This window comes from Crinia signifera, chromosome 6, assembly GCF_055691185.1.
Source record: "Crinia signifera chromosome 6, ASM5569118v1, whole genome shotgun sequence".
Taxonomy (NCBI): domain Eukaryota; kingdom Metazoa; phylum Chordata; class Amphibia; order Anura; family Myobatrachidae; genus Crinia; species Crinia signifera.
This window is the reverse complement of record NC_139222.1, coordinates 195,294,225-195,307,054: the sequence shown is the minus strand read 5'-3', so window position 1 is coordinate 195,307,054 and position 12,830 is coordinate 195,294,225. Positions and strand designations below refer to the sequence as shown.

Sequence of the window (12,830 nt, the reverse complement as noted above, 5' to 3'; positions counted from 1 at the left end):
TTAGAATGGCGGAGGGAGACAGAGGGAGCAACAAAATCAAGTGTGGAGGTGAGGATGGAGTTATAGAAAGAGGGTGTCTGGTTGGGGCAGGCCATGGTGGATAGAGGAGAAACACATTATAAACACTTTCATGTTTAAATTATTCAAAAGAAAAAAAAAATGTGTACAGTTTGTGCTGAACTCAGTTACAATGACAACTTCCCACCCCTCTCCTCTGTATGGGGATATTCATCACTGGGGCCATATGATGATTAAGTATCCAACTCAAAGCAAGTGGTGGATACTTAACTACCAGAGGAATTAATTATTGCTCCAGTGCAGAGACAGCTTCTCTAGCTGTCCCTGTGATCCCTAACACTGCTGCAGAAGCTGCAGTATTATTTACTGGTTTACTGATAACTTATAGTCTCCAAGCACGTTTCACCTGAGCAGCTACGAAGGCCACCACCCTAATTTGCTAAACAATTTATCACCATATTCCCTCCATTTCCTGTAAAGGCATCTAGCTGCCCTCCTAGCGTCCTACCCACTACACTGACTGAGACAGTTATAGCTAGCCCAGAATCCAATTGAGCAGCACTTTGGGTGGTCTTAAAAAGAGCAAGGTCACGAATTCCCTCTCTAATGGTTAGCCAAGCCTTTATAATGACTGTATTCTAAGCGCACAGTCATACACTTTTCTTGGCTTTATAATGATCCACACCCTCTCTGGTGTGTTGATTATACCCCTTAAACCAGGGCCCATACCACTGCATTCCCACCGGATGGGCCCTAGACACTGCAGTCTGGCAGAAAGTGTCAATATCCACCATTACGGTGAACCTACAAGGATATTATTAGATTAGGAAGTTAGACTTTTAGAAAAGTAGTGAACTATACACTAAAATAAAGAGCTGGGATTCAGTAAGAACTATATAATGAGTCACTGATCCAGCAGCTGGGAACTCCAACGCAAAAAAAATGACTGATTGAATGTTTTTGACTTTCCAAAAGACTATTGTTTTTAAGTGAAAAATTTGATTCAGAGCATCTGCACATCATTTAGGTTTTACAGTTTTTTTTTATTACAGGGACACACAGTAACAACCATTAATTCAATAGACCTATGGATAACTGACAAGTGTATATATCTGGGAAGCATTATTGAACTACTTGAAGAGGTAGAAATCTGATGCTCCATACATACTACGCGATAAAGGCAGACACTTAAACAGTTTTCCTTTAAACTCTCCACAGCTACAGAGTGAATAATACAGTGCATACATACTGAATAGAGTTGTAACTCTGTGAGGCAATAGAGTCATATGCAGCCAGACTCCTGCTCCCAAGGGGGCATCTCTACTACCCTGCAAGTTTGAATCAGTTAATTGAAAGCCGTCAATATCATTTCTGTGGCTAACTCCATCTCCTATCAGGACACTACAGGTCACACGCTCTTTATTGTAAACATATTTTTTGCAAGTGCCACACACTGTATTAGAAACCATGACCTGTTCGACTAGAAGCAGATATCTTACTGATAGAGCTATATGCTCCTACAAATGAGCCATGTAAAATCTAGCTTTATGAAGTTATTAAACTACCCAACTGTGCCTAATAGCAATGGTTTTGAACTAACAATTACAGATATCCAGAATCTACATACTTACAGTGTAGGACCAAAAAAAGCTCTATCAGTCAGGTGTTTGTCTCCAGTTAGAAAGGTCACAGGTTCTAATCCTGGGTATGACTACTAAGCAAAATATTTGTTACAAATAAAGGATATGTTAATACATTTTGTGGAGTGTAACAATTTTTATAGAAATATTTTCTGGATTGTTCTTAATATATGTATATGGGTGGGTGGGGGGGGTGCACCAATATTTACCTTGCCTCTGGTAACTGGGACGAACTTGCGCCACTGCACTGAATGATATGCACCTACTCATAAACTACAAAGGCAACATTTTCCTGCATGTACAGACTACAAAGGGACGGGTGTGGATAGTGACCCGTGAGAGTGTTCATCATTATCATTCATACACACCGAACTATATGCACAATAAATGTATAGCAATTATTTCAACTAAATCATTTATATGAAGCGCTGTGCCAGGTTTTTACCTTGAGAAGTTCCCTTGGAAAGTCCTTCCCTCCATTTAATCCTTCCAGATTGCCTATGAACTCTGAGCAAGACATCCTTTTACCAATGTTCTGAAAAAGAAACGTATTCAGGTTCACAACCAAGCCTAAATATAGTAATAACAGGAAGACTGCTTATATTCAAGGTTGGACTGGCCCCCAGGGGCTTCCTTTAGAAATCAGGTTCCAGACTGTGCACTTGAATTACAAAACAAATATATATTTTACCTTACACTTACAGTATATTGATCTGGTACATTACGGTGTATTCACCAGCAGTATTCACTACAATTTTATCATACGATTTACTGTCCAACAGTTAGCCACACCCCTATGGCAGCTAGCCAAACCTCTCTGAAGAATGGTCACACCCCTAAACGTGATCCCATATCACTGTATTCCCCGGTGGACCCTTCATTCCCCAGTCTGACACTGCCTTTATGAGTGACATCTATATATTAATAGCAGAAGGATGCCATTTTTATAGTGCTGTTGTCTGAACATGGCTTGTCAAAGAAATACCATATTAAAGGTCTTGTGTCCCGATTCACCAGAACACTTTGACTCAGTCAGGAATCTAAGAAGGTACAGTACCTACTCTGTACATGTGCAGAATGGGTCCTGATCGACTGCACACTTGTGGAGGGGGGGGGGGATGCGGGATGACTAGCGTCTCTGGAAAGGGGGGCACCTCGCCTCCATTTTCCGTGAGTGAAACACCTGGGGTCTGCTACTCCGGACACATTCCTGGCCTCACAAGCCGCCCTCCGATGACCAGGATTACTCAGCTGCCTGGCAAACATTGTGACAGTCAGTTGATCGCAGGCTACAACCACGGCCATTGTGCTGGGATTACAAGTGCAGTAAGAATGTGTCTAACATCCCCATATGCATTTGCATTTTCAGTTCATGTGTAGTTTTGCAAATTCATCTACTGCTGATTTAGGCCCTTGGTCCCTAGATGTGCAAAAAACTATCAGCGTTGTAATTGGTTCTTTGTTTCAGTTTTATGTGGCAAAACGTCCACCTGCCATTTACAATGCATCATCATTGTGCTCTGGATAACGTGACAACTGGTGAACTCTGCGTGTGAAACATGTGACTTGCTGTGTGATCTGGTAATTGTCAGTTATTTGTAGTCATCCACTAAGCAGGGATGTTTCCAAACTCAAATTAATAGGATGAAAAGGGGCAAAATGTTCCAACCCACACATTTGCCAAGTTAAAACTGGGAAGATCGGCTACTTTTAGATTACTGTCCGATTCAGTAATATTAGAATATTTGTAAAATAGAATATGTAGGTGTTACTATAATTATTTAATGGAGAATGATCTGATCTCAATCTAAATCATTCTGGAAGAGAAAGAAAATCAAATCGCTCATTATCTTTATTATTTATTCATTACATTTGTTGTATATCTAGTATTTATTCATGTGACATTTTTCCAGGGTGGAACTCCTTATACGTCACTTCTGGCCATAACATTGTAGACTGCACCTGGGTGTTAAAGAGGCCAGTTCCAGTTACAGCATTGGTGTACTTCATTTTGATTGAAATTTATTCCAGTCAATGGACCCAGAGGTTTGATTTTACTTTTATTTATGAGGTTTATAATGTAAGCAATGTGTTATGGATCAGTTAATAATAGTAAAGAGATGGTTATGTGCAGTGGCGGCTGCAGCACAGTTCAATATTTAAATATGGGTGCCACACCAACTGCCAGTAAGTCACTTTGGAATGGCATTTGGTGGCAGTTGGTGTGGCTTTAATTGAAGCCACCACTGGTAATGTGTATTTTTCATATGAGGTCCAGTTGATTATCTGTACAAAAATATTATCTTACAGATGTGTCCACGTAAATCTTGGCTTTTTTTTCAATTTGTCACAACATGTAAAACACGGCTCACCTGTTTTTCCAAATACTGTATAGCAAGTAGATGGATTCTAAAAAACTTTTGCAGCAGTAGAATTTGTATAAAGCAATAGATTAGAGAAACAAATTTTTATAAAAATCACTGTGCTGGGCGGCAGTGAGCCTGAGCCAATGAGCGGCGGAGCCAGCAAAGGGAACCGTCTATGATTGTTGTGCATGGCCAAGCGAGCGGGCAGCGAGGAGTGATGAGCGGTGCCGCCCCCATTAGTCAAGTCAGTGGCGGCACCACTCATCACTCACCGCTGCCCGCTTGGCTCAGCCATGCAGTGCTGCCTGGTCAGGTCACTCAGTCTGGACCATATTTGCCTACCTGACCCTCTCCATGCGGGAGAAAATGCTCTGTTCCTGAACTTCCATGGTAATGTATGATTGCCATCTCCTGTGGTGAAACACCTTTACCTAGCTCCCCACAGGTGATGGCAATCATACATTACCAGGGACAGAGCATTTTCTCCCGCATGGAGAGGGTCTGGTAGGCAAGTATGGTCTGGACTGGACTGCTGACTGACTCAGAGGCAGCCTACCGTGCCGCCCATAGTAAGTGCCGCCCGTAGGTCCATGCCTCACAGTTCAGTAGGAAGCCCCAGAGATCGGCATCCCTCATCGGAGCAGCTGTCCCCGGACCCTGGGGAGGAAAATATGATTTTTTTATATGATTTACCCTGGAATGATTTCTTACTGCACAGCTTTCCTTTTTTTTTTTATTTTTTTTTTTAAGTAAATTTGCCCAGATCCGTATCTCATTACAAGTATGGGAAATGCGATCTGCTTATTTTAAAAAAAATAATGTGAATGACAGGGTTTGGAGCAGTTTTGTGCGAAAACTGCTCCAAAAGCCCTTAATACATAAAGGTAAAACTAAAGTAATGTGAAAAGAGTGTGTAAAAACCCTTTTTAACATTATTTTAGTAAAAGCATGTTCATAAATTGGCCCCTTAGAGTGTAATCTCTCTCCTTGTGCATCTCGCAGGTCAGCACTCGATGGCGCAGGAGCCAAATGCTATTTGCTTTATTGCAGCATAGACTCCTTTATACCTCTGAGGAGCTTTGTCCCAGAGGTCTGATCTAGAACATGCCATGTGGGTGCTGTGGAGCCAGGAGTGTTTCTGGGCAATCAAAAAACCACCATAAGTTATTGCCGCTAAAAGTTAAAGTACAAGTACTATTACAGCACATCAATCACTTAAGTTATAGGCCATAAGTTGACTATACCTCAATGTGATATTTATTCTGCTTCAGCTATTCTGCGTTAGACTTGCTTATGTTTTTATGATTGATGAATAGTTGCATCACTCTGACTTTCCAGCTTCGCTTACAGACATATACCCTGACATTCTACTGTAGGACAAAGTGCTGATCTGCTGTTCTGTCAATTATCATGGATGGTCTGGATCCACATGTTGTAAAGCAATAAAATGCCCTGATAGTTATCCTGGTCATGCTACACAGTTGGAAAATGTATATATACACAAAATACTGTTTCATGTTCTAATACAGTGGTTCTCAACCTTTTTTTTCTCCCGTTCCCCTTGATTAGGCTTTTCATTTATGAGTACCCCCTCGTGAAAATTTTTAGGGGACGTGGCCTAAAAAGGGGTTTGGTCTCATTTGAAGGGTGTGGCTTAACAGGGCAAGTCACTCCCCCATTTTCACTGTGGTGGTATGTGCCATGTCTTCAGATGAATTTAAGAACATGCTGATGTATGATATCCAAAAAGATTCTAGTGCCCAGTTTATACTACAAAAATCATTCTGGTACCAAATATAAAACATAGCGTTCATACTGGCAATGACGAGAAAAAAAGAAAAAGTGCAACCACTTGACCACAATATAAGCTCAGCCCATTCTGCGGACAGCATATAAAATAACAGAACACTGTCAAATCTCTATTACTGAAGCAACAGACATTCCAAGGGATCACGTTAGCCTTCCAATAGTGCCAGATACACATATGCTCCAATGGTGCCAGGTATGCCCCCACAGTGCCAGAAACAGGAATGCCACCACGGTGCCAGGTATGACCCCATGGTACTGGGTATGCGCCCACAGTGCCAACAATGCCCCTACAGTGCCAGCAACAAGTATGCCCCCATAGTGCCAGCAACAAGTATGCCCCACAGTGCCAGCAATGCCCCACAGTGCCAGCAACAAGTATGCCCCCACAGTGCCAGCAATGCCCCCCACAGTGCCAGCAATATGGTATGCCCCACAGTGCCATCAATATGGTATGCCCCCACAGTGCCAGCAATGCCCCCCACAGTGCCAGCAATATGGTATGCCCCCACAGTGCCAGCAATATGGTATGCCCCCACAGTGCCAGCAATGCCCCCCACAGTGCCAGCAATGCCGCACAGTGCCAGCAACAAGTATGCCCCCACAGTGCCAGCAATATGGTATGCCCCCATAGTGCCAGCAATATGGTATTTCCCCCCACAGTGCCAGCAATGCCCCCCACAGTGCCAGCAATAAATATGCCCCCACAGTGCCAATGCCCCTCACAGTGTTTCCCAGCAGCAGCACACTCACCGTTGATGCTGCTGCCAGGGAGAGGACAGTCCAGTGTCCCCCTGCAGTCACTGTAGCTGCCGCCGCTGCCTTCTTCTCTCAGGGAAGGAGAGTACAGCACACTGCGCTTCTCTCCTTCCCTTCACTGTGACTGGGCTGCCCGCCAATCAAAGTTCACGGGCCAGCTCCTGATTGGCTGCCGGCCTGCAAGCTCTGATTGGCTGACGGGCGGCCCAGTCACAGGGAAGCACGGTGAGGGGTAGGAGAGATGCGCAATGCACTCTTCTCCCCTCAGGCTCAGAAGCTGGCTCCGCATACCCCCAGCAACCCGTCTTACTGCCTTCCAGTCGTGGCGGCGTGACCCGGCGTCCTGCGCATGTGCCGGGTCACGCAGCCGCCATTAGCGGCGATTGGTTTGTGTACCCCCCTGAAAGACCAGCGCGTACCCCCGGTGGTACGCGTACCACGGGTTGGGAACCGCTGTTCTAATATCATAATACTTATTATTCCTGATAGACTCCACTTCAGTATTGTCAATGGAATATTGATCATCCAGGTGTCTCTGTGCTGTCCAACGTTACGAAACACATTATTATTGCATACCGCTTTTCAGATGGTTTACTTATAGTAGATTGATGAAAAATCTCAAACAGTATGAGGCTGTTAACTCCTGTGTTTCTCTAATTCCAGCAGTATTGTATTTGCCACTGCTACACTCCTTTACAGTATCAATTGATGTAGGTGGGAAAAGCTTTTAGTACAGCCACGCACAATGAAAAACAATCTGTGGAGCATGACATTTACTTTATAAACCCACATTTTTTTATGTAACAGGATGTTTTGCTCACTGTAATGGGCCTACATGTGTAGCGATTTAGCGGCATTTTTTAAGCAATCTCAGTAGATCGCTTATAAAATGCCCCTACATTGCTATATGTGTAGGGGCTATAGCAATAGCGATGTGCGGACCCATGCGTCATTATCGCCCAGTGATTAATATCTGGCATGCTGGATATTATTATTAATCGGTCAGGACCGCTGTTCTCACCAGAGATCACTGGCCCTGACAGATTGCTCAGGACACAGTGCTGACACATCACTGTGCGATCTTGCTTCAGCATCTCTACGTATGTAGGCCCTTAAAAGGGTCATATGCCAACAACGAGTAATTTACAATGTGAAGCTTAAGCTTTGTTATTTGCTTAAGTGTGTTTACCTAGTGCATCTCAGGTGTACAGCATGTCCCCTGCAGAAATACATTGCATGGATCCACCGGAACATGACCATTCGAGAAACTAAACATGTACAAACTGACAACTGTTTAGTCTCCTCTCAGTTTAATCTTTGTTTTGTCTAAAGAGAACCATACAAGTGAAAGGACATCTGGACTCTATTACATATGTCATTTTGCAGTGCTTTAATATTTCTAGAACATTCTACATATTGCCCTAGTGACGTAGCAATAGCCCCTGCAGTGGCTTGGAGGCAAAGGGTGGCTTATGGGCATTAGGGGTCTGCAGTGTACACTGCTACAACAGCCTTGATGATGGAGACAAGGTGTCTGTGTCCCGTTGCACCTATTCCCTTTGGAAATGTCCTCCCCAAAATGGCCACAGCCTCATATGGAACAGTTATTATGGATGATAGAGGAATGTGACGGCCATTTTGGTAATTTTATGGGGCATAAGAGAGAGACCTAGGCGGTGGACAAAGGTTCAGGGACACCTTGACAAAGAGCAGATTGGCAGCTGGTGGGCTGGAGGGTGGTTGGCGGGGGCGCCTGAAGTCTTTAATGGCTGTGGGTGCAATCTTCATAGTTACGCCACTGTATGTTACGCCATCTAATACAAATTACCCTTTTGGAAAAGGCACACTGTTTTCTAAGAAAGACAACAAATAATATTAGGATGTAAAAGGGGGAATTCAGTAATATGCAGTAATTTACTACAGGCTAATTACAGCATGTCACAGCCTGCAGTTAGCAAGTTGTCCTTATTACTAAAGCCCTGTACATACACGAGCTGACCAGTGGGCCCGTCGATATTATTAACTATGTTAGCGGTGCCACTGGTCATTCAGTGACATCACCGGGACCCTGCAGAACATGTAGGTTGTTGGCTACATATACAAAATTGACCTGTATAATCAGCATCATAAACGATGCATGGGAGCTTGCATAATTAACTATATTGAACATACAAATTACCCATTTATTTTAAAAGATATTGCTCAGAAGGGTGATTCTAACTGATATTGTTTAAAAAAAAAAAATCGAGCAGGGTGTTAAGAAAAAAAAAAGTTTCTTGACATTTGTTCTCACCACATTCTAATGACGCACAAACAGCTGATAGTTCACTATTTTACTTAGTGACCTATTGTCAGTTTTTGTTTTTATTTGGGTAATGTAAAGTATGCTTAGTTTCAGTACTTAGCTGTATGCAATTACGGTACTTGTGTATTTTGGCGGCGCCCATCGCATCGCATACCATAAGGCATACGATGGTATGCGATGCGACACGATATCACGCGATATTGTACAATGCCATACAATTTTAAAATTGTATGACATTGTATATGGCATACAATGCCATACAATGCGATGCAATGTGATTAAACATTGTATAAGCACCCTAATGGGTGCTTACAATGTTAAATGCACCCCCCCGCCACCCCCCCACTATAAACGTGAACCCGAAGCGTGGCGAGCGCAGCGAGCCCGCGCAGGGCGGCGGTACGTGTCCTCCGACCTTTTCATACCCCCACTATCCACGTCGGCGTGGAGTTGAGAATAGAAAGTGTGGCGAGCGCAGCGAGCCACGCGAGGGGACGCGGATACCTGTGAAGGCCGCAAGGGGACTCCGACACGCTTCGGGCTCGTTGGCTCGCTGCGCTCGCCACACTTTCTATTCTCAACTCCACGCCGACGTGGATAGTGGGGGTATGAAAAGGTCGGAGGACGCGTACCGCCGCCCCTCGCGGGCTGCTGCGCTCGCCACGCTTCGGGTTCACGTTTATAGTGGGGGGGTGGCGTGGGGGTGCATTTAACATTGTAAGCACCCATTACGGTGCTTAAAAGCACCCTTTAGGGTGCTTATACAATCTTTCATCGTATAGGGGCAAAAATCGCGTCGCATCGCATGCCATCGGGTGCATGGCATGCGATGCGATTAAAACGTTGCGCGATGGAAATCGGAGGGCGCCGCTATAATACACAAGTACCCAATTACTGTTAGCATGTAGTGTGTAATACTAAGCATGGCTGTCCCTGCTGTGGAGTTTGTATATTCTCCTTGTTCTTGTGTTTTTTCTTTCTTCCATTGCTCCGATTTCCACACACACTCCAAAAATACACTGGTAGGCGGTCTAATAAATTAATCCTAGTGTGTAAGTGTGTTCATTAACTGTTTTATTAATTCAGTTCTAGTTCAGTAACAGTACTTTGGTTCATTTTAGGTATTATCACTTCAGGGCATTTAGGGGTAAATTTACTAACATGGGAGTTCTATTGAAGATGGGATGTTGCCCATAGCAACCAATCAGATTCTACTTCTCATTTATTGATCACCCTCTAGAAGATATTAGATAGAATCTGATTAGTTACAATGGACAACATCCCAACTTCAAAACAACGCCCATCTTAGTAAATTTACCCCCTTGCCTCTAAATCCAGGACAACATTAAAGTAGTAGGGAGTCTCGTCTTCCAGTGGTCTAAAACAGTATATGACAAAGCTGCAGCTTCCATGCGTGACTTAAAGAGGTCAACTAAATTATTCAGAACTGTAGTAAGCCAAAGTCTAAAAATTGTCATGCACACCATTATGGGATACAAATGAAAATGTGCAAGATCATCAGCCAGGGAATGCTATAGTTACAGCTGTTTTTTTCTGCACTTTGCACCCATCATCCCTAATTGAATTGCCCCCACAGATTACTTATTCTAAAGGCACCCATACACGCAGATCTCAACGCTGCTCATCCAAATGAAGTGTCCTCCGACGCGAACTCATGGAACCTTTAACATTTTGTAAATGTGTGAACAGAGGACCACGTGGCAGCCCTGCACAGTTGCTCCGCTGTAGCCCCATGACGCACAGCCCAAGAGGAGGCAACCGACCTGGTGGTATGGGCACTGATCCTGGAGGGAACCAGTCTGCCCACTTTAGTGTAAGCAAAAGCAATGACCGACCTTAACCACCTAGCAATGGTCTGCTTAGAAGCTGGCCACCCTCTCTTATATACCTCATAAAGTACGAACAACAAATCAGATTTCCTAAAATCCTTCACTCTATCCAAATAAATGCGCAATGCATGAACCACATGCAAATTTTTTAGCTTGTCCCTATTCCTATCCTCCTCCGGAGGATTAAACACTGGAAGAACGATCTCTTGGTTCAAGTGGAACCTTCTGCAAAAATGTTGGTACCATCCGCAAGACGGCCCTGTCTTAATGGAATACAAGAAAAGGTAACTTGCAAGATAAGGCCCCCAATTCAGACACTCTTCTTGCTGATGCAATAGCCATAAGAAAAGCCAACTTCCAAGAAAGGAATTTTAGGTCAGCCGACCTTAAAGGTTCAAAAGGATTTTTCTGAAGCACAGACAACACTAATGACAGATCCCAGGGTGCCACCGGCTGTCTGTACGGAGGTTTCATACGTACTGTATAACTCCCTGTAGAAAAGTCTGAACTTCTGGTAATAATGCCACTCTCTTTTGGAAAAAAATAGACAAGGCTGATAACTGAACCTACAAAGACTGAAGGCTCAAACCTGCCGAAAAAGCATCTTGAAAGAAGTCCGGAAGTCTACTCACTTTAAATCTAGATGTGTGAACCTCCTACCTCTCACACATCTTATATAGATCTTCCACACTCTATGATAATTTGCAGCTGAAACAGGCTTGCGAGCACTGAGCATGGTCTGAATCACAGAATCTGAAAAACCCTTCTTTTTTAACAAGGCGGTCTCAAAGAAAAGGCCGTCAAATTGAGATGACCTAGGTCCGGGTGTAGAAACGGACCTTGTTTGAGTAGGTCCGGTCATTGTGGAAGCCTCCTCGATGCAGTCGATAATCTCAGAATGTCCGAGTACCAAGACCTTCTGGGAAAATCAAGATTACCATTGCCCCGTGCGTCCTTACCCTCTTGAGAACCTGAACGATCATTGGAAAGGGTGGGAACACGTAAGCCAGGTCGAAACATCACAAAATTGTCATGGCATCCACATCCCATTCCTTCGGATCCCTGGACAGGGAGCAAAACTTGGGTCCACTTCCGGGAGTCCCCAGAGAGCTACAATTTCCTGGAACACTTCCGTATGTAAGTCCCATTCTCCCTCCAGCAGATCCGATCTGCTGAGGAAATCTGCTTCCACATTCCAGATCTCCGAAATGAAGAAAGCCGACAAAGCTAGGACATTCAATTCTGCCCACTGGAAAATCCGAGCAACCTCGAGCATTGCCTTCCTGCTGCGCGTGCCTCCCAGATGGTTGAGGTATGCCACCACCGTGGCATTGTCCAACTGAATCCGAATGGGTACGCCCTTCAGCAGGTTCTCTTCCTGTTGAAAAGTCTTCCAGACAGCCCATAGTTCCAGAACATTGATCGGCAGAACTGATTCCTCGCTGGTCCTCCAAACCCTGCAACCTGAGTTGACTTGTGACTGTTCCCCACCCCCTGAGACTGGCATCAGTTGTAACCACCAACCAATACCAAGATTGAAGAGAGCGACCCAGTTGCAGAGTCTCCAGATCCATCCACCAATTCAGTGAATCCCTTGCTTCCCGAGACAGGACCAAGGTCTCCTGTTTCATGGACGTCGGGTTTCCCGACCAAGAGGAAAGGATGTTCCATTGGAAAGTCCGAGAATGAAACCTTGCAAGATGCAGGGTTTCGAAAGTTGCTACCATTTTTGCACTTCCAAACTGATGGATTTGGTGATAGAAGAATTTCAAGTACCAATAATCGGATGTCTCTGGCTTTTAATTCTGGGAGGAACACTCAATGTAAATTAGTGTCCAGCACCACTCACAGAAATTGCAGTTTCCAAATGTGAACCAAGTGGGCTTTGGAAGATTCAAAATCCACCCAATTCTTTGTCACTTCCAGATTTTCCGGCAATTTCTCTGCTGACTCTGCCTTGAACAGCAGGTCGTCCAAGTAAGGAATTATCACAATTAATTTCAACCTGAGAGCTGCTGCTATAACGGGCATCACTTTCATGAATACGCTCGGTGCCGTGGCCAGCCCGAAAGGGAGAGCCTGGAAC

At 44.3% G+C, this 12,830-nt stretch overlaps 1 protein-coding gene across 5 annotated transcripts in view; it reads right to left on the bottom strand.

Moving 5' to 3' along the window:
• Positions 1-12,830, bottom strand: part of PSD (pleckstrin and Sec7 domain containing) — a 325,459-nt gene that overhangs the window by 146,944 nt on the left and 165,685 nt on the right. For all 5 annotated transcript variants that reach the window (XM_083148518.1, XM_083148517.1, XM_083148521.1 and 2 more), the window contains one exon: positions 2,104-2,193. In XM_083148518.1, coding sequence (XP_083004644.1) covers positions 2,104-2,193 — 90 coding nt within the window. The remainder of the gene's footprint in view (positions 1-2,103; positions 2,194-12,830) is intronic.